Source organism: Polyodon spathula, chromosome 4 (assembly GCF_017654505.1).
Source record: "Polyodon spathula isolate WHYD16114869_AA chromosome 4, ASM1765450v1, whole genome shotgun sequence".
In the NCBI taxonomy this organism is placed as follows: domain Eukaryota; kingdom Metazoa; phylum Chordata; class Actinopteri; order Acipenseriformes; family Polyodontidae; genus Polyodon; species Polyodon spathula.
The window spans coordinates 59,802,459-59,825,213 of NC_054537.1; the positions used below are offsets into that span (position 1 = coordinate 59,802,459).

Genomic DNA, 22,755 nt, shown 5'->3' on the forward strand with positions numbered 1-22,755 from the left:
TGTACAACAGTAACACAAGACTTGCTGATTGTGGCTCTTGTAAACACAGTTCCATTGGGTCCCCTGTGACTGTGGCTCCTGTCCAACATGCCGCAATATGAAGGCTTACCCTGATATATCGGAGTAGATGGCCGTGTCCACAAAGTAGGTTGGTAACAGATGGAAGACCAGAAGCAGCACAGCTTTGACACTCTCTCCCTGTGCGAGCCACAGGTCTAAGACTGCAGGCAATGCCGCCCAGTACGTCCCCAGGAAAGGCACAGCTCCCAGGATAGCAGCCATGGCTGAAACACAAACACAGGAGGCTAGGTACCATCTGCATTGCTGGAGACAAAGGGCCAGGCCTGTTTATTGTGTTACAGAACTATCATGGCAAAGTATTTTGTAAAGCATGGTGAAAACATGGGAAAGCGCAGGTATGACTAAGCATATTAAACTATAGTAAACAATGATAAATGTGTAAAGACAAACCTAAGAAAGCCATATACTGTGCTGTGCTTTTAGAAAGAAAGAAGCTGGTATGTTTGTTTTTGTTTGTTTTTTTAAAAATAGCTTTTACATGTAGAAAGGCTGTTACCTTAAACATCTCATATCTATGTTCTGGTAAATAATAATATGTTAATAGTATACAAAAGACACAAAGGAATTGAGTTACAGAGCATGAATGACTGTCTCTTGTGTCTTTTTCGTTCTTCTTTTAAGTGCTATATGTGTCTGTGAAGATTCTGGAAAACATTAGGTTATTATCATAACCCTGGTTCACAGAAATAGAAATGTAACCATTGCCTAATGGGATATATCTCTTATAGCCTGAATTACCTGAGCACTTATATCAAAGCTGCTCCTTTAAGTCATCTCTGCCCCCAGGAGATAAGTATAAAATGTAACCATTATCTAATGGGATACAATACCCAAGCCGTCGCAAGTGAAGAACTTGCAGCACTTAGTGTATATGCTGCAATGTTACACCGAGTAACTTCAGTATCTAAGAACTCCAAAAATTGTGTATGGCTAACTACCCGAGGACTTAAAGTGGAAGATAATAAAACTGTGTCAAAATGCAGAATGAGTGGCTGTTCTTAACACTCTGGTCCCAAAACCAGGGTTAGGCGGATCTCCGACATTCAGTCAGTAGAACCCTGGTAAAAGTATGAGGCGTGGCCCACACTGCAGCATTGCAAATGCCTGTGACAGATTCGCCCTGGAATAATGCCCAGAAGGTTGCAAGGTCTTTTGTGGAATGACCAGTGATCTTTTCTGGTGGGAGCAGGCTGGCTAGATCATATGCAATCCTGACCGTGTCTGCAAATCACCTCGCCAGCCGCTGTTTAGACAGGGCTTCTCTGTGGGACTTGGACCCGAAGCAAATAAACAATTGCTCAGATTGCCGCTAACTCTGGGTGTGGTCAACATAATATGCTAGTGCACTAAGTGGACAGAGCATATGGAACTTTCTCTCCCTGTCAGACTGGTTGATATGGAAAGCAAAAATGCTTTAGGGAGAAAAGCAGGACTAGTACTGTAACCTTAGTTCTAGCCTCCGCAAAAAAAACAAACAGGCTTTCGACATTGAGAATGTATGCATTTCATCTACCCGCTTGGCAGAGGTAATAGCAAGCAGTAAAGCTGTCTCTAAGGACAGGAATTGTGGAGAATGAAGAGACTTGAATGGCGGTCTTGTAAGTTTGTCCAGCACTACACTGAGCTGCCAGCGATGGACAAGGTCGTTTGTAAGGGGGTCGTAACCTCTGAGTGCCCTTCAAAAAACCGGTCCCACCAGCAAGTGTGCTCCTGGGGAGACCGAGTCAATTTAAATATAGCAAGCTGGAATAGCTGCCAGGTAGACCTTAAGTGTGGAGGGAGATTTACTGTCATCAAACAGGTCCTGCAAAATTGCAGTATATCTGCCATGGGGCAAGTCGTGGGGTTGAGTGAACCCAACTGACACCATGTCTGGAAGACACCCTATTTGTAGCTGTACTGGGAGCGGGTAGATGCTGCCCTGGCATTAGGAATGGTGAAATTGACCCTGTCAGATTACCTGAGGTGACTCAAGTGTCTCTGCTCAGGGGCCAGACCCAGAGGTCGAGACAGGCCAGAAACTCCCACTGCTGACCGTATAGGAGCTGTGCCAGTACTGAGAACCAGGTCTTCCTGGGCCACTTCGGGGCTACTAAGAGCACCCAAGCCCAGTCTTGCCTGATCTACTCCACGCATTGTGTAAGCAGTGGCAACAGTGGAAAAGCATAGAGCAGAGTCTTGGGCCACCTGTGGGCCAGGGCGTCTATGCCGAGAGGGTGACTGCTCTCCATTAGGGAATACCAGTGGGACAATGGATGGACTCCTGGGTCACAAAGAGATTTGCACGCACCCCAACTTCTTCCAGATGAGGTTCACAACCTCCGGTGAAGTGCCATACCAAACTGTGAGGCCACCTCTCGAGAGAAGGTTTGCCACACAGTTCCTCACCCCTAGCAGGTGAACTGTTCTTATTGAAAACAGGTGTTTTGAATCCACAGCAAAAGCTTCTGGGACCAGGATACCACAGACCTTCATGGTGGTTGATATAAGACACCACTTTGGTGATGTCTGCGGATCAACATGTGACTTCCCTTGTGTCTCCCTGGATTATTGCTGCAGGGCCAGATAAACTGCCACAGCTCCAAAGCATTTAGTGGAGACCCTTCCATGGGGATTTCCACACACCTGCACCCCCTGCCCATTCCAGACAGCTCCACAACCTAGGTTGGAAGTGTCTGTGGTCACCACCTCTCTCCTCATGACACTGCCCAGAACTGTGCCCATGCACAGATGAGCTAGTTGTTTCCACCACAAGACAGCTTTCAAACAGTGACATAGGGTGAAGACAGGGTGACCCAGGCTTGGAGAGGGCACATGTGTAGGAGCCCTAAAAACAGAACCAGGCATGCAGCTGCCATCAGGCCAAGAACCTCTGGAAGGTCATTACCATCACCACTGCATTGGGCTGAAAAGCTCCAAGCAGACAGTTAGCCTCTGGATCCTGTCATTCAACAGCGTGGCGACCTTATGCCGAGACAGAACACCCTGAGAGGGTGTCAGCCGGCTTTTAGAATGGTTCACTTGGCACATACCAGCCAGTCGTCCAGGTAAGATGAACACTCTGATGCCTTTGAGTGTCAGAGGTGCCAGAAGAGCATCCATGCACTTTTGAGACAGTGCGAGGAGCTAGAGAAAGGCCGCACGGCAGTACACAGAACTCGTACACGGCACCTTGAAAAGCAAACTGTAAGTATTTCCTGTGGTTGGATTCTACAGGGATGTAAAAATAGGCGTCCTTGAGGTCCACCATAGTGAACAAGTCACCTGACCTGACTAACTGCAATAGTTGCTGTATTGTCAGCATCTTGAACCTTCGTACTCTCAAGTACAGGCTGAGATGTCCAAGGTCAAGGATTGGTCTGAGACAACCATCCCGTTTGGCAGCAGGAATACCTGCAGTAAAACCCTTCTCCTTCGTTGAGAAGGTGAACAATTGCAATGGCCTGTTTTTGCAGTAGGGCCGATACCTCCAGAGACACTAAAATAGTGTCTTGAGGGATCATGACTGTTGTTACGATCATGCCCCGAAAGGGAGGAGGGCCAAAATGAAACTACAGAGATTAATCAGCCTTGATGGTGGTAAGCACCCAGGTGTCTGAGGTGCGTGATCGCCAATAATCTAGGTGGATCGGATATAATGGGAAATGGACTTGTGGCAGCAAACCCTAGGACTGCTGGCTCGCATAGACTTGCAGCTGCTGCAGCTGCTGCTTGAGAGATGATAATTACATCGGCCTCCACGCTGCACACCCTGAAAGCAGTTCTGTGCATTAGCCCTAGCAGGGGCTGTACGAGCCTGCGCCTTCTTCTGGGCTTCAGGGTGCCTGTTTCACCATTCCTTTGCTGGCTTATAGGCTGGGGGCTTCTACTTAGGGAGGAGGCATTGCCATTTGTTGGGACATGAGATGTTCTTTTGCAGGTTGGTCAGCATCTGCACCAGAGAAGCAATGGAGCCCTCAACAGGCAGAAACTGGGCAAGACCCAGTTTATCTGTGTTGTGCACCCTATATTGGCTGTCCAAAGATCTTGAGACAGCAGGGGCAGCCGCTGGACGTGCCAAGGATGATTGCATCTTGTGCAAGAAATCCCAGAGAGCCGGGGGTGGGTGGTGGCAACGCTGCCGTAAAGCAGTGGGCACCCTATCAAATGCAGAGCATTTAGGCTCATCTTCTGTGGCCCAAGGCACCTGCATGGCCGTGGTAGCACGTCTAATAAGGGAGGTTAGCTTCTCAGATAGGCAGGGGATAACCATGGGAGCCAAGATCTCTTGATTCTGCATTCTCGGATGGGAAAATTAATTCTTGGGTGTCCATGTCCTCAGATGCAGCGAGGGACAAAGAGTATTCCTGCGCTGGTTGTGGGTTAAACCCTGGGGAAGGGGACAACGGGGAGACCTCACAGCAGCTCCGTCAAAAGGGACTGTTGCTGATTCATAGCTTTAAAAAGCGTCTCCATTTGCTCCACAACCCAGTCAATTGCTGGAAACAAAAAACCCTTTACTGATGGTGAATTTATGAAGCATCTGATATTTTGTTAGATAACATGAGCGAAATAAAGTAGGTGTTCTGTAAAATTTGCTCCCTGCAATTCCGCAATGACGTGGCAGCTCAGTGCATTACCAATATATCTGATCACATTTCTAACTGTCCGATTGTTGCAATCAAATCAAGCCTGTCTTTTAGCATTGCATTAGATGAGTCAACTGATAACTATGATATCGTTCAACTATATATCTGGGTTCAATGGGTGGACTATAGCATAGTCTGTCATGAGGAAACTCTGACACTGTTGGGCATACATGGGCAAACGAGAGGCGAGGATGTTTACAAACCAGTCAAATACTTTTTTTTTCACAAACACAAACTGCCACTTGAAAAACGAATTTCTGTGACAACCGACACTACCTTGGTTGGGAAAAGGGTGTGTTGTAGCTCGGTTACATGAAGACGTGCTAAATCTGTTGGCATTTCATTGTATTATTCACCAGGAGGTTGTGCCGTAAAGTTGGAGGTGTGAAAATGGCTAATGTCATGACTAAGGTCGCCAGTGCAGTCAATCTGATCAGAGCACAATCTCTTTATCTCAGGCAGTTCGCTGAATATCTGAAAGATATTGACTCTGAGTACGGCAACATTAGGACTGTAACGAAGGGTACTTTTTGACTTTCAATGGTCTATCGGGAAGGGGAATGGCCCGAGGACTTTCTGACAGACTTGACAGGACACTTAAATAAACTTGAATGTTGACCTGCAAGGAAAGGGAAAACAGCTTCCAGATCTCATCACATCTGTAGAAAGTTTCAAGATGAAATTAAAGTTATACCGAGATCAACTTCAGGGGCACGATTTCAGGCATTTTGAAAAAGCAAATTTCAGCTTCTAAAAAGGAACGGGACACATGTGAGTGCACTGAATGCTTGAATAACCTGCTGACCGTTTTCAGGATTTTAAAAGGGTTAAAGCTGCACCCTTTTTTAAAGAGCCCCTCAAACCTCCCATTTCAAAGTGTAATACATGTCATTCCTTTTCAAGGCTAACAAAGGGGCACTGGAGGAAGAGCTTACTGAACTGCAGAAAATTGATTTCAATGTCACTGACTTTCCAACTCTGACAGTGTGGCAGAATATGTTTGATGGAGAACTACAGTAACATCTGGAAGCTGAAGTGAGACGTGCTGTAACAGATGTGGGAGCAGACTTTATGGTTAGAGACATGCAAGTTCACATGAGTCATCATTAAAGGTAACTACACATTTTATTTTGTTTTTGCATTTATTACCAACAATATCTAGTGCTGGGACAAACACAGAATTTTCATGTTTGGATACTTGCTCTATTTAAATATTCATTTGGATATTTGTTCGTTTTCGGAAAGTAATAAAAGCCATTATATTGCTCAGAATGCAGACAGAGACAGCATAGCAGCAGGGGCAGGGGTGTGTAGTCCTTGTGTGTGTCTTTATTTTACAGCATGACGTTACAATATGTAATGCTTTAAAGTAAAAAGATATCCCAGGAGTAAAGAATATGCTGTGTAGGCCTTACTTTACCCAGTGAATTAACTAGTGAATTAACTACAAAACATTGTTTTGTTTATTCACAAAATAAATAGTACAGACAACGCATTTTATTTTTACTTTTTTTTCATTCCTTGTCATTGCCGTTTCTTCACAGTAAACAGTGGCCATAGACATGTTTTCACAAAGTAATAACATGAGGTTTACTTGAGCCTTTTTGTAGCTGAACAAGCAAATTAAAACTGAACTTAAACTTTAAACACTTCAAATAAAAGAAATGTGGAAATGACGTTGTAAAATGAAGGGAAAAAAACTCACCATTTTGGTTCTCGTTTATTACATTCCACATAACAGAAAGTCGCAATAAAAAACATATAATATATCAAATCTACACAAAAATCACTACACAAACTTTCCAGCAAGTTGGGCAGTGTTTAAGCGAGACACTGCAGAATTACATGTTTGCCTTTCTTCTGTCCCATGAAATTCTGACACGCTCTAAAGCAGCACAATGTGTTTTTGACACAGACGGCCTTCTGTAGAGATCACTAAGCGTGCACTATATTGAAGAGCCGGACACAGAAGGTTGTTCTTTGAAACGTCGTTCAAGCAGGCTGATTTAATTTCTCAAATATGGCGGGCACTATTGCATGCTGCCACCCTAGGGTACCAGCAATGGTAGTACCTAGGGTGTGGAGCAAAACAAAGCAAGGAAAACCACATGACCAGCAATGGTAGGGCCCTGGGCACACACAGCAACAGGAGTGTACACAAGGAGTGGGGACAAAATGGCAATACAACAAACAAAGCTATGATAATATAACAGGCAGCCAATACAGTGGCTGAGCGCCTCCTCCGCTAGAAGGTGGGTCCTGCTACCCACTGCACACCCCTCACTATTCTGTATGGGGATCACTCCTGATCCCTCTAAACTAACCCTTCTCTATGGCATTGACACACAAGGCAAATTGGCTTGCAGTATTAGGGTATATTGCTCTTACTTTTGCTCTTCTGAGCATGAAGGGCTGCCTCTGAGTGCTTTTAGCTGGTTCTGTCTTTCTCTCTCCTGCAGAGTACAGAGTGCACCAGTTCGGCAACATGGGTGTGTAGCGCATCCTCTTTTTGACTGGTAGGCGGCTCCTCAGGGTCGTCCACCACCCAATCAGGGATTCATGGTCAGCCAGCCCTGGCTGAGTCCCCTGTTCAAGCAATTAACTGACAGTGAGTCTCCCCTCGAGCATCCAAGCTGCTCCTGCAGTGGCTCGCATGCTTCGAAATGCCAGTGACAAAGCCTGCCCCCTGTCACAGTCTGGTATACACAGAATGACTAAGGGGAATTTGTATTTACATTAATGTGCATATCTACACACTATTTAATACTCTAAGTAAGTCTTTAAATAACAATGTCTGGAAAGTAAGCACTGTGAACCTTTGTGTATATTATTTTCCTGGTTTAATAAACCGAATCCTCCGCAGCAGGAACAAAGCAAATTATCCTTAGTCCCAAAGCAGGAGAAGAGACAGGCTCCTTGCAGTACAACCAGGAGGCTGAGCTTTGCCAGCTGGAATAAATACCACAGCTATGATGCCAACCACCCTGGCAGACTACCAACTTCATTAGTAAATAACACCAGCAGCACACCTTATAAAAAACAAAAAAGACAAGCATTTCAAATACAAAAGAGCAATACTTGAATCAACTCTTTGTCATCTAGGCCTTCACTTTTCTAGCACCTCTGGGTTAGGTATTTTAGGAGACACTGCAATATACGGTATGTATTTCATATGGCAATACAATAAAACAAGCAGTCTGCACTCAGGAAATAATAAAATCCCATAAAGATGCTTACCAATGTCACCAGTGCTCTATATAACGAGATATGAGCACACTGTTGAAAACTTAGGGTGGGGGACAATTGTGACAGGGACTGCATGGTTCTAGTTTGTACATTTTCTTACGTCCTTATGAAGCAGTTTCTTTGTAGGGACTGGTATGGGTGTGGGGAGTCATAAAAAACCCACAAAAAGCAATACACAGCTGATGGCTTGTAACTCTCACTGCCACAAGCCCCGCACTAACAGGACAACTAGATGGAGCAGATTTCAGGTAATCCCCAGGCAGGATTTTTTGTGTGCTACCTAATGAGTCAACATCTGATTAGAGAAGGATAGCCAGAGTGTCCCACTGAGCGTAGAGCTCACTTCCAAGCCTGGCACAGAGAGAGCAAAATCCACAGTCCCTAACACAGCAGGTACACTTCTGAAATGCATCAATAAAGTATTCAGACCAATATAAAGTGAGAGATAATCCATCCAATATAAAGTGGTTTCACTTCCTGCATTGGTGCATTCTGTGATTAAATATTATGGCAACAGTGTAGGATTTCTGGATCCACGGGAGAATGTTATTCCGTTTTTTATCTCAGTGAGAGAGCCTAAGTTGTTCAGCAAAGAACAAACGTTTGGAACCCAGTGCTGTTTCGCAAGATCTGTTGTAGAATTTCTTTAAGAAATTGGATTGACTTACTTAATATGGGCCAGGCAAACCCAGCGTCTGTCGTGGTCCCTTATTTGTGGGTTTCAATCTGTAATAAGGAAGAGGACAGCAGCCCCGTAAGATCTGCCAGTTAGTCATGATGATGACACAGAGAGGTGGGGAAGAAGGTGTGTTGGCTTTCCCTCTCTCTGAGAGGCAGGCCTTGGGGGATTGCTGGGATCATAAGTACTGCACTTGGCTATGCACTGGGTTGGCCTAACAGGGGATACCCCGTAACGCTGGTGGAAGACGTCAGTGCAAATAAAGACTAGGCAGTTACACCAGCAGTTCAAAGAGGATGAAACAGGCAAGCATGGCTGAGGAAGACTGCCCGCCTTAAACAAATAAAACAAGAATAAAAAATATATATTTGTTAAATCTTCTTTTAAATGAGCTGGGATTTCATTCAGATACTTTTTGTTTGCTGGCAGATTTTCCTTTAAAAAATCTACGTATACATTGGTTTTCCTCCATTAGCTCAGTCACAGTTCAGGTGTTCTTCACTTCAAGCGGTACAAGTGACAGTGTGTCCACTGTGATCAGGTTCTTACTTGGCACATGTGAAATCAAATAGGAGTACCTCATCAGTCACATTCTGAAACACTGAATTCTGGTTGGGAGTGCATCTAGCTCTTTAGCACCCAGTAAGCTCAGTAAAGGCTTATGATCAGTTTCCATTTGAAAATGCTTTCCAATCAGAAAATCCCAGAATCGTTCACATGCCCACGTCAGGCTTAAAGCCTCCTTCTCCACCTGAGCATAGCGTTGCTCCGTGGGAGTTAAAGATCGTGAAGCATAAGCAACAGGCTCTTGTTTTCTTGTTTTTGAAGCTGCCAAACAGTATGAAGCAGCATCTGCTGACACTTTTGTTTCTTTGTTGGGGTCATGCAGAGCTCTTTTCTCGGCATTGCAAAGGAATTATCTTGATCAATGCCCCAAAAGGAATGTGGCCCATGAACTCAACCTGTTTTCCTAGTTCACATTTTCAAGGTTGAGAGTAATGCCTGCATCTTGGATTTTCTCCAACACTGTGTGTAAACAAACATCGTGCTCTTCCTGGGTTTTTCCCCAAATCAATAGATCGTCTATGTGACACACCACACTTTCTAGACCTTCAGTGACTTTGGTCACCATTCGATTCTGGAAGTGTTCTGGTGCTGATGCTATTCCAAATGGTACTCTGTTAAAGAAATATCTGCCAAAAGGAGTAATGAAGGTTGTAAATTTAGGTGACTTCTCTTAGGGGTATCTGTCAGAATCCCATGTTCGCATCGTTTGCTGCTGCCAGCATGCCTAGCGTTTGTTCAACAGATGAAGAATGTATTTCTCCCGACAGACAGATTAATTGAGCTTAGTGAGAGCCACACATATGCGTACAGCACCTGTCTTCTTAGGCACTACAATAATGCCTGATCACCAGTCTGTTGGTCCCTCAATGCTGCTGATTACACCTATATGTTCCATGTGCTGGAGCTCTTCTTTCACTTGATGTATCAGTGGAAGGGGAATTCTTCTCGGGGTCTTAAGGCACAGCATTTGGCTTAAGTTTTATTTCATATGGCTGTTGCACTGCTCCGCTGAACAACTTTGAATATCTGTCTTTGAGCATCAAGGCATCTATACTATCTAGCCGTGAAACTAGTTTCAACTTTGTAATAGTTTCTCACAACATAAACATCTTCTATAGCTTCTTTACTGCCTTTCTTAAATTTTTCACTTTAAATGCCTAACACATCTAGTGGCATTCGACCTGGACAGAATAAAAGTTTCTTGGCTTGCTTCAAATTAAGCATGCAATCATTTGGATGTATGTCATGATAGATCTCTTCTGGAATCACTGTAACATATGTTCCAGTGTCAATTTAAAATGTCACACTTGTGCTTTTAATGCATATATGTGTTAACAACAGGTCATCTCCCGCTTCAATTATTCCTAAGAAAATGTTGTCTTCTTCCTGGATCTCATGCACTGACCTCTGTGACCTACAGCCTTTCTTAAAATGACACTTTTTCTGCCTAAGTGGCATGTCATTTTATTTGCTGGGCACTGTCATCTTGGCTGTAAAGGCATTTTACCACATCTTTAGCAATGTTTTTTTTTTCCGGCTTCTGCTGTGTTGGCTGTTTACTGAACTTGCTGTACTGCTTTTTGGGTTTGCTAAACTTTTTTTTTTAACTTAACCAAATCAAACCAGAGCATGACTCCTGGGCTGCTTCCTTTGTATTGCCTCTAAGGTTGGCCTGCTGTCTTAATTTCTTCAGACTATCTGGCCATATTGACTGCTTTTTCTAAAGTTAAACCTTTGTCAAGCTGCATTTTCTCTGACAAACTAACGTCTTTCAGGTCAACTACTAATTTATAGGCTCGTCATGAAGTATTTCACAATTACAGTGTTCAGCCAGCGCATACAGTGCAGTAACAAACAAATCCACCTGCTCCTCTTCTCCCTGTTTTCTCTGATTAAACCTGGCTCTCTCATAGATTGCATTTCTCCTCACTATGAAGTATCCATTGAATCCTTCTTTTACAGTTTCACATTGCTTTAGCGCTCCCTCACTCATATTTAAGCCTCTAAGAATATTGTCTGTGTCATCTCCCATACAATAGATGAGTGTATTTACCGGTTTTTAATCTGGGGATGTGTGCAGATTACTCGCCTGTCGAAACCAATCAAATCTCTGGATCCATTTCTTGAGACTTTGAAAAATCGAAGGGCTCAGGGAGCTGAATGCTGATGTTTGTGGTTGCTACTGCTGCTCTCAGTTAGGAAGGCTCGCGCCCGCTGACTGCCGCATTGCTGTCCATCTTTGTTTTATTTATTTTTTCTTCAGCTCCGCTCAGGTTCTGCTCTTTTTTTTTTCATACTGCATCTCTAGAATTATTCACAATAGTTCTCTCGAGAGTTTCAAAGCCTTATTTTCCCTCACATCTCTCTTCTCCAACAACTTGATTTCTCCTTCTGTCAGGCCAGCAGAACAGATTAAAAATCAGGGCTACAATAAATCCTCTTATCTCTTACTAGCACAAGCAATAATACCGTATTACTAGTTCCCATGAAGATCTTTTGATTTTTAATTTTTTTTTTTTTTTTTGTACTTTATGCTTCAGTTTGGAATATGCAAATATATGAAAGACTGCACTACGGATGAAAAGTTGCTGCTGTTGCTTCCTAGTTCCAGTACTCCAATGGTGTAGATGCAACCCAACCATGTGACACACACCTAAGGTACCAGAATGCAACAGGTTTATTGTTATATGCAACCACATAACAATAAAGATTCTGAGCTCAGTAAAGCAAGGACCAACAGCAATGTTAATAAAAGGTAGTTCCAGCTGAGACGATAGATTTTAAGGAACTGGTTGCCACTATTTTTACTCACCTGATGGAATGAAGACAATGTTGATTCCAAATACAGTGTGTGTAAGCCATGTATACAGTCCATAGAAACCAGCCATCTTCAGGGAAGCGTCGAAAACACCTCTGGAACAAAAAATGTAGTCAAATAAAACAAGTCCAACTCAAAACTAGAACCGAACTACTAAGCCCTAGAGGTACAAGTCAAGGGAGTCTTTTTTGATGCTCTAAAAAGGGGCAGATCTAAACACCTCCGTCCTAAAATTCAAAAACATGATTTTCTGTGATCCTCAGCTCTTACCGGCACCGGTTTTCAACTGGACAGAGCGGTTCAAAAGACAGGAATGCTTGTTCAAGAGCTGGTTATGTTGGTTTAAGAAAGACTGGTTTACAAAAAAATATTTTGTCCCTTAAATTCTAGTAGCTGTAAGCATATTCTGTATTTAGAACTAACTAAAAACTAAATAAGTTGAGTTTCTAATCCGAACTTGTGCTCTTCATCAGTACAGGGACTACTAAAACAAGCTATGTGAACTAAATCAATAATACAATGCAAATAATGTATGCAAGTGTGTGGGTGTGTGTCTGCATACAGGAACAGAAAGACATGAATCAATTGGTTATTCTAAATTTATCTTTTGAGAGTTTCAGCATTCAGGATGTTCGACTAATGGCATTGGTTTTTTATAGTCTATAGTTGTTCTTAACTATCACCCAGTTTGATTCCCAATGCATAATGGATATTGAAAATGATCGCATGTGCTGATCTCATCTGTTGACAATTGTCAAAATAGGTGTCAACAATGAGTGTCATATACTGTAAAATCATACCCAGCCAGTCAAAAAACAAGGTTACCGTAAAGCCATAAATATTTCTAAGCTTTTTATTTTGCATTTTCGTGTATGAAACAAAAATCGCAAACATTTTTGGCACAAAATCAAATTCCACTAACAATACATACATGCAAACAGGTCGCAAACATTTCTGGAGCAAAATAGGTTTAATGGGTGTGAGTCATTTTAAACATTTTGGTCACAAATATGTATGCTGCAGAAGTGCAGCTTGCCGTCAAACCATCTGTCTGTTAACAGCGCTCCCTGATTTGCTTAGACATTACCTTCGTAGCAGCTGCTCTGTGGCAAATCATTTTAAGATTGAGATCTTCAGCCCAACAGAAAGCATTATAAATATTAAATGAATTTCTTTGAACACCAATTACACAAAGATGAACGATAGTAAATGGAAATTGCATTGAGAGCAGTCAGTTTGTAATATACACTCTCCCTCTCATTAACAATAAAGTTATTGCTTCAGCATGAAAGGAATAATGCGTTCAGATTACCACAGAGCACAGCCATCTTGAATCTGTCTATTCTCATGCTCTTTGTGCATTGAAATAAACCTTTTCTTTACAGCTAGACTAGCCTCCAGTCTAGATCATCAACTCTGGAATAGCAAGCAAGTCAGACAAATGTGATCAGTACTTCATCTTACTAATATTTTAAGTTAATAATCATGAACAATTTTGAGGGCTGGATTGTCTAAGCTTTTAACTCCAAATAATTTGAAACTGAAAACACCAATTACAATTCTAAAGCAAACAAGAACCAGCTTGCAAGCCCCTGAATTTATTTCTTGGGACTTTATTGGGTGTGTTTTTCCTTTCTAAAACAATTATTTGGAGTAAAGAGCTTTGAGAATCATTAAATGGAGAAATGTTGAGTTCAGACAATGTCAAAGTGATTCATTCATTATTTTAGGCATCCAAAGTTGGACAAACCTACACACTAGGGTTAAAACATCTAATATGAGAGTCGAACAATTACAAAATAGTCAAACAGGTTGAGTATTCGCCACTTTAAAAAAAAAAAAATGTTAATACATCTTTTATTTGATAATGTCTGGTGCTTTATTTGTAAACTTGCTGTTTGTGCACTCTATTTTAAAACTGCTTTGTTAATTTACCCCAAAAGAACAGTTGTGTTTTTTTTGCTTATAACACATGTAATTAGCCATTTACTGATTAAAGATTTATTTTTGTTTTACGGATTAAAAGCTTGGCAAATACGTTACTGTGATGTCACACAACAAGCTGACCACTGAAGCACGGATTATGCTTTGGCACACCCTCATGCACAGTATATTCATGGATTTTATCCTTTACAGATATTAAGGAAATAAATTAATATTTAATGCAACAGTGATGTTGACAGCAGTGAAACTAAAAAAAAGATAAAACATTTTCAAAAGACAGAATTAGCAACAATAACAAACGTTTCTATCAATACTGAAAGACTTCTAGTTGAAACGTTTTCATTTCTTATGTTTCTTTAGCATTTCTAAATGTAGCACTTACTGTTTACTAAGTATTGATACAAATACAAGGACTACACCTTTAAGGGTACACAATTCTTATTTCTTAGAAGGTGTTTCTTTTCTAGCAGAGTTCTGTTCCAGTCTACAGCTGTCACAAACTGATCATGCGGAGAGCAGTTTAATTAAACTTGGTTGCTCCAACCTTAATTAATTCCCTCGTATTAAAGGTGAATGTAGGGCTAATGATCAACAATTTTGTAAACTTGATTTTAAGAAAGATCAGGAAAGGTTCTCACACTGGAGTTCAGAAAAAGAAAAAAGAAACATGAAATAAAGTGCTAAGAGAGAGTCTTTTAAAATTTAACGTGCCGTGTATCATAGGTTTTTAAAAATAGTTTTACAAAACAGGTTACAAGAAAAGATTGGTTTAAATACTATTTAAAGAGTAAGTAGTTTCATGTTTTTTATTGCCCATCATTTTTTTGTTTAAACATAACAAGAAGTGTGTCGTATTTTCTATGTACAGGATCTGTACAGAAGATAAGATGTTCTAGAATTTTGACAGGTCCTTAACAGTAATTTAATCTCTCATTTTTCATCAGTCTTTGCATTGAGCTGAGTGGGTTCAACACTGAACTAACAAGAGGAAGATAGGCTTCTGCATTGCACTCACCGTATAGCTTCCTCCACAGACTGACCTACTATATTGGAGGAGGGTCCTGGCTGGGACAGTGGTGTCAGGTTGATAACCCATTTCACAGGCTTATAGTATTCACCACTGGAGCTCAGCAGGTAAAACAGAGTGGTCAAGAAAATCACCTGGCAGAAAAAGAAACACACAGGTACAGTACTCAAACCACATTAACATAAAGTACAAGGCAGTAACTCAGCTTGCATGACTATCAAACCGCACCGTAGTTCTCCTACCCGCATTGGTTATTAATTACCAAAGACACATCATTGTGTTTCTATGATCCTTCTACTCCTAAGCCTGGGTTTTATGTCAGAACATTTAAAAGCTGCTATGCTGTTCACTACCACTTGGGGGCAGCAGGTACAACAGACATCTGAAGGTTTAGGTATTTGTAATTTCCGATGCAATCTTGCATTGTTTTGGTTGTTTGGGATTGAAGATCTACAAGCTCATTGCATACAAATATTTTTTAGGTTTTTAGTCCCACTGATGAAGCTTTAGCAAAAAGTGTGTCTACTTGAAATAAAAGTGTAACTTGATTCAGTTTTTAAGAGACTACAGGAAAGAGAAGGAAATGGAGTAAGAGGCAGAGAAAAACAGACAGAAAGACAGTGAGAGAGAATCTTCAAACATGTGAAACCCATTTTTGCCTCAGCAATTGTTTACATAAAAATAAATAAATAAATAAATGTCAGGCAGCATTAGCGAGGAAGTGGGTAACTTTAATTTGTCACTCCTTTTCTGGATCCTGACTTTTTGAAGGGTTTATGAGGGCACTGTACATGTGTAAATAGAACATATAGTCAGAAAAACAAAGCAGTAGAAGTTCACAGCATCTTACAGAAAACTAAATTCACAAATACAGTGATAAACCTATAATGATGAATATTAACAACAGGGTCTTTCGTAATTTTCCTGGATTTGAACACAGCCTCCACAGATGATGGACAAGTGAAGTTTACCAACCCATCCCACTAGGCCATTACAGGTGTGTGTGTCTGTGTATACCCTTAGTAAGTCTAATAAATAAGCCTCCTTACCACAGACAGTGCAAAGTTTAGCAGCGCTGTTCCACTGTGGAAGAGCACGGTCAGCAGTGTGGTGGTGGTGGTGAAGAGCAGGCTGACATTGCGGCTCATCACAATCCACAAGGACTCCAGGATCTACAGAAAGAATAGCGTAGACAAGGGGCTGTAAAGGCTGAACTGCAGCTTCCTTTTGATCTATTTTCTGGCTCTGCAGCAATCACACAGGCAAGGCTGCGGAAGTGTACAGCAAGTTATCAAGGAGTTTGGATATTTAAACATACACACGCAGACAGTGGTGCCCAGATGTATTGACACACTCCATTAATCTCTTGTTAGATTTAAGTGATATTCCCCTGAGTGACATGCACTAGCTTTCATTAAATGTTTTAGCACTTTTTCATGACTTTGTTTTTTTTTTTTTTTTTTTTTACCTGTAATTTAGTCCTACAGCCCCAAGATGTCAATACAGATGTTGAATATTATATTTTGATATTAACTTGAGCATCGTCACTTGGTTAACCAGTCTTCTTTCCTGGACTGATTTCAGGTCTATGTGTAATTTGTAATTCTTATTTGAAATAATGTCCTAGCAAATTTTCATCACATTCATCTTCATTAGAACAGTCAATCAGGGGTAGTACATAATGGAAGGTACAGTCCCCAAATGCAGTACATTTTCAATAACCTCCTGCAAACATGGCGATTACATACAGACAAACAGACATATTTATTCAATCTGTTGTGAAATTAGTGTTATACCCCTTAGTCACAACACATATGGAAAAATCACAATTATATATGCAGCGACCAATGTTTAAAATGCTTCTGTATATTTATACCCAACCTCTCTGTGGTTGGTGCTGTTTAACACACTTACGGATAAGAAGGTTTCAATGTTCTCGTGCACAAAGGAAGCAATGTCCTGCCAGTCCAGTATGTCTCCCAGCCAGCTGTTCTGACGGTTAATTTGTGTCTTGTGACCGCGGTGTCGCCCTGAGTAAGTGATGTTCTGCACAAAAAAAAAATATATATATATATATATATATATATATATATATATATATATATATATATATATATATATATATATATATAATTTTCAGCATCCAGCTCTTGGGCTTACCCATGCCAAGGTTCTCTCTTTTTGCAAAGTTATGAAAAAATATAAAATGTAGTAGTAATAGCAGTTGCTGTACCACTATTTTCTTGTTGTGGATTCATATCGTTCTGAGCTTTGTTTTTCTTCTTTTTTTTACCAAAAGAAAGACTGTTTTTGTTTTGTTTTTATGGCGTTTGCAATCATTCAGAGTTGTTGTGGTTTGTTTTCTCCTATACTGAGTTAATATCATTCTTTCGTCTCTGGCTTTACCTGGCTTTTAGCTTATCTGGAGAATCCTGAATGCTGTGACTGGACAGCCTTCTTCATTCCATTCAAATCATGACCTTCAACCAGCTACACCTACTCTATAGTTGAAAGGTCACATAAACTGAACGGAATAAGCAAGGTTTTTCTGTCCAGCACTTTTCTTAGGCAAGCTTAGCGCCAGGTAAAGGCTGACTTAGATAAAAATTATCATTCAAACTGGGAGGAGCAACATAACCCACTGTGAATGATTGCAAACACAATGCAATATTGAGGGAAATGTAAATCTTCTACCTTTACAAACCAGGACTGATAGAGCCGGTCCCACAGCTCCAGGACTTGTTTCTCAATCACAGCTGTATTATTAACCTTCTCCCCTAAAATCTTGTGTAGCTACAAAAAAAGAGGAAAGAAAAATAATCAAAATAATGTATATTAACTATCGCTAAGCTCTTGCTTCTGTCTCTGCCATGCCCAGATTTGAAAACTAAGGGACCAAACTGAGACTTTAGCACACTGACAAACAGAGATATATAGAGACTCTCAAAAAGTTGTGCTAACTAATGGGTCACTCCATGACAAATCACCCAACAGGTTACATCCTACCACCTCCGATTTACACCAAACCTGGTTCTTGGGATTGTTTCAGGCAAACAAGCTTTTAGACTGATCAGGTAAAGGAGTCAAAAGTTATAGAGAGGTCAATATGTGGTTGATGGCTACCCCCACCCCAATCAACATTTTACTCAAAAATCAAATGACATAAGTAAATGAATAACACATCAGTGGGGGAAAAAATCCTAACCCGATAATAAGTACAGGTTCTAATAAAGTAGCCAGGCAGTACATGAGTTAGGCTGGTTTCGAGGCGCAAAGGAAGTGAACTTCAAAAGGAACTTGTAGTACCACAGGTCAAACCAAAGGCTTTCTTCTGACTAAGCATGAAACAGCAGGCATCATTTACATGAACTTAGTGGAACCATTCTGTTACAGTTACTACCACGATGGGAAAGGGGTGATGTTATTTTGGGTTATTCTGTAGTTTGAAAAGTTACAATGAAAAGCCTTTGTACCTTGTTAGTTATCCATTCTCTTCCATATTGATAGACGTTATTAGCAGCAGAATTCAGTGCCTTCTGAACTACCTGAGTTTCTGGAAGCATACTTTTGTCGGGAAAAAAGAAACATGAGTCATGAGACAAGAGACATGAAGTTTTGGTACAGTACAAACCTTTTATGAGACTTGAGATGCTGTGATGTTAGTTAAGTTTGTCTTCCCCCAAAACATTCTTGGTTAATCTACTTCAAAGGACTAGATATGAGGAACAGGGTTGCAAATTGTGGACTGGTTATCTCTCTCCATGGTGGAAGAGGGAAGCAGCTTGGGTTGATGAAATTCAGATTCTTTAAGCCAATGAAAGGATTGATCTCGGTCAGGGATTAGCGTCCTGTTTTACCCAGAAATGATTGGATCACCAAAGTAAACTCCTCTTTGGGCGCTATATTTAAAAGCAAAACAAGAATGAACTCGCTCTGTTGGAATGTCTGACTCTTCTTTCGCTCCTGAAACTTCTCGTATTGAAGTAACCACAGAGCCAACACTTGAATGGGGCTCCACTCAGCACCGTACTGACAACATCCTCTCAAAATGCCTAATCCTTAATACATCCACCTGCAACTCCATGTTTCGAAGACAAACTGCATTCCAACTTTGTTTTTCAATAACATGCACATCTCCAGAATAAGTATTACGTTTCAAAGACTTTAAGATTCAAGTAAAATACTATTTGTTTTGTATAAGAAATATCTACATGCAAACCAGAAGTAAGAACCTTTAATACAACACTTTACCAAGATTAAAAATACAAACAATTATACTTTGATGAACAATTGAAACAAGATAAGTCTTTAACTAAAGTAACGATATTGTGTGTATCTGAAACAACAACTATGAATGTCGGAACCATTTATCACCTACTGAGCTTATCTACAAGTTTTTAAGTAACTCTAGAGTACAACTTACTACTAAATGCAATTGAAACTGCTTCCGAACTGAACTTACTGAAACATAACTCAGGCCCTGTGAAAATCGTGGACATATTCTTTAAAATTCATGGCAGTGTCACGGGTAAAGTATTGCATTTTGCGGAATGTGTCACGGAAATATGCTATAAATTACGTGTACTGATTATTGTTATTATTTTTTAATAAAAAGAAAATATACAGATAAATGCACTGACAAAATTAACATCAAAGTTATTTAAGCACTTTATAATAGCTTGTGAAATGGTGTTGTAACTAACACAGTCTGTAGGTGTATCTGCAAGGACAGCTTTCAGTTCTAGTACTTCAGGTGCATGTTCACTATTTACGTCTTGCAAAACAAATAAAATGTGTAACCGATACTGATCTTGTGCATCTGTCGACTCATCAGCGTGACCACTGACAAGCAACCAGACTGTTTTACCAATTCCATAATCTCCTGCTTGTGATACTCGGAAACTTTAGGTTGTCCAATTTTTCAAAAGGGATATTTTGGCAAACAAACACCTCTGTCGCTCAAAATTTAATGCGTTTCATATTTTACAGTTTTCAGTGGGCTTTTGGAATATGACAGTCACCGTTTTTTTGTTTCCTTACAAGTAAAACAGTCGCAGTACTGCTGTTTTTTTAGAACTTAGCCTCATATTTCTTTTCTATTTAATTTGTTCTTTTGATTTATTTGAAAATGTAAATTGTGTGTAATATATATATATATATATATATATATATATATATATATATATATATATATATATATATATATTAGTTTAGTCATTGGCAATGGTTTTTACCCCGGTTTTCTCCCTAATTTGGAATGCCCAATTATTATTTTTATCCAGGTTCACTGCTGCAACCCCCTGGTCACTTGGGGAATGAAGGCTGAAACATGCGTCCTCCAAAACGTGTTCCTGTCAATCTGTCATTCTTCGCGCTGCAGATCCACAGCGAAGCCACCAGACCTATAGTGCTGGAGGACAACACAGATCTGAATGGCTCTACTGCAGAACTGGAGGTGCCCTATCAGCCACAGGGGTTGCTGGTGCGCGGTGAACCGTGGATTGCCCTACCGACCCACACCCTCCCTACCTGACCCGTGCTCGGCAAATTGTGCGCCACCCCCTAGGAACCCCCACTCACGGTCGGCAATGACATAGCCTGGATTCTAACCTGCGATCTCCACACGGAGCGCCTTTACTGGATGGACTAAAACCCTAATTTTATATTTAAATAGTAAATTACATAATGAAGGCGTCATCCTTTACATTGAAATGTATATTAAAGTAATATATTTGTATATTATCAATATAGAGGGGTGGGCCTAGAATATTGAGGTATTAATGTGAAATATTATGTCTTCAAAATTATGCTCTACACAACTTAAAGAGTAAGTTGCGGGCTTCCGAAAAATATATTTACACATCCCCACGTGTTGCTACAACTTTTTAAAAAACGTACCTGTAATTTTGTTTGTTTTCATTGTTAACATCCTGACAACATTTTACACTTATAACTTTAAAGTATGTTTCAAAGCGATTTTTAAAATGTCCAATTTAGTGCACTAATCTTCTATTAAAACATACATGAAAATGGGCATAGATACAGTGGCTTGCGAAAGTATTGACCCCCCTTGGCATTTTTCCTATTTTGTTGCCTTACAACCTGGAATTAAAATGGATTTTTATTTGGATTTCATATAATGGACATACACAAAATAGTCCAAATTGGTGAAGTGAAATGAAAAAAATAACTTGTTTAAAAAAATTCTAAAAAATAAATAACGGAAAAGTGGTGCGTGCATATGTATTCACCCCCTTTGCTATTAAGCCTCTAAATAAGATCTGGTGCAACCAATTACGTTCAGAAGTCACATAATTAGTTAAATAAAGTCCACCTGTGTGCAATCTAAGTGTCACATGATCTGTCACATGATCTCAGTATATATACACCTGTTCTGAAAGGGCCCAAAGTCTGCAACACCACTAAGCAAGGGGCACCACCAAGCAAGCGGCACCATGAAGACCAAGGAGCTCTCCAGACAGGTCAGGGACAAAGTTGTGGAGAAGTACAGATCAGTGTTGGGTTATAAAAAAATATCCGAATCTTTGAACATCCCACGGAGCACCATTAAAGCCATTATTAAAAAATGGAAAGAATAGGGCACCACAACAAACCTGGCAAGAGAGGGCCGCCCACCAAAACTCATGGACCAGGCAAGGAGGGCATTAAGCAGAGAGGCAACAAAGAGACCAAAGATAACCCTGAAGGAGCTGCAAAGCTCCACAGCGGAGATTGGAGTATCTGTCCATAGGACCACTTTAAGCCGTACACTCCACAGAGCTGGGCTTTACGGAAGAGTGGCCAGAAAAAAGCCATTGCTTAAAGAAAAAAATAAGCAAACACGTTTGGTGTTCGCCAAAAGGCATGTGGGAGACTCCCCAAACATATGGAAGAAGGTACTCTGGTCAGATGAGACTAAAATTGAGCTTTTTGGCCATCAAGGAAAACGCTATGTCTGGCGCAAACCCAACACCTCTCATCACCCGAGAACACCATCCCCACAGTGAAGCATGGTGGTGGCAGCATCATGCTGTGGGGATGTTTTTCATCGGCAGGGACTGGGAAACTGGTCAGAATTGAAGGAATGATGGATGGTGCTAAATACAGGGAAATTCTTGAGGGAAACCTATTTCAATCTTCCAGAGATTTGAGACTGGGATGGAGGTTCACCTTCCAGCAAGACAATGACCCTAAGCATATTGTTAAAGCAACACTCGAGTGGTTTAAGGGGAAACATTTAAATGTCTTGGAATGGCCTAGTCAAACCCCAGACCTCAATCCAATTGAGAATCTGTGGTATGACTTAAAGATTGCTGTACATCAGCGGAACCCATCCAACTTGAAGGAGCTGGAGCAGTTTTGCCTTGAAGAATGGGCAAAAATCCCAGTGGCTAGATGTGCCAAGCTTATAGATATATACCCCAAGAGACTTGCAGCTGTAATTGCTGCAAAAGGTGGCTCTACAAAGTATTGACTTTGGGGGAGTGAATACTTATGCACGCTCAAGTTTTCTGTTTTTTGTCTTATTTCTTGTTTGTTTCACAATAAAAAATATTTGCATCTTCAAAGTGGTAGGCATGTTGTGTAAATCAAATGATACAAACCCCCAAAAAATCAATTTTAATTCCAGGTTGTAAGGCAACAAAAGAGGAAAAATGCCAAGGGGGGTCAATACTTTCGCAAGCCACTGTATGTATTTAGTATATTATATTAGCTTATTGGTCTGCACTACTAGAGAAGTCTGCAGTTCTGAGTGGAGATATCT

The 22,755-nt window shown here is 40.7% G+C and overlaps 1 protein-coding gene across 6 annotated transcripts in view; it reads right to left on the reverse strand.

The window, feature by feature from the left end:
* The window catches only part of LOC121314696 (transmembrane protein 245-like), a 43,057-nt gene that overhangs the window by 5,278 nt on the left and 15,024 nt on the right, over positions 1 to 22,755 (reverse strand). For 3 of the 6 annotated variants that reach the window (XM_041248215.1, XM_041248212.1, XM_041248213.1), the window contains 7 exons: positions 18,464 to 18,554; positions 17,685 to 17,783; positions 16,905 to 17,036; positions 16,040 to 16,162; positions 14,979 to 15,124; positions 12,014 to 12,114; positions 110 to 284 (listed from right to left, as the gene is read on the reverse strand). In XM_041248215.1, coding sequence (XP_041104149.1) covers positions 110 to 284; positions 12,014 to 12,114; positions 14,979 to 15,124; positions 16,040 to 16,162; positions 16,905 to 17,036; positions 17,685 to 17,783; positions 18,464 to 18,554 — 867 coding nt within the window. Of the gene's footprint in view, positions 1 to 109; positions 285 to 7,097; positions 7,296 to 8,620; positions 8,682 to 12,013; positions 12,115 to 14,978; positions 15,125 to 16,039; positions 16,163 to 16,904; positions 17,037 to 17,684; positions 17,784 to 18,463; positions 18,555 to 22,755 lie in introns of those variants that run through there. The other 3 variants (XR_005950129.1, XM_041248216.1, XM_041248214.1) reach the window with 3 other exon arrangements.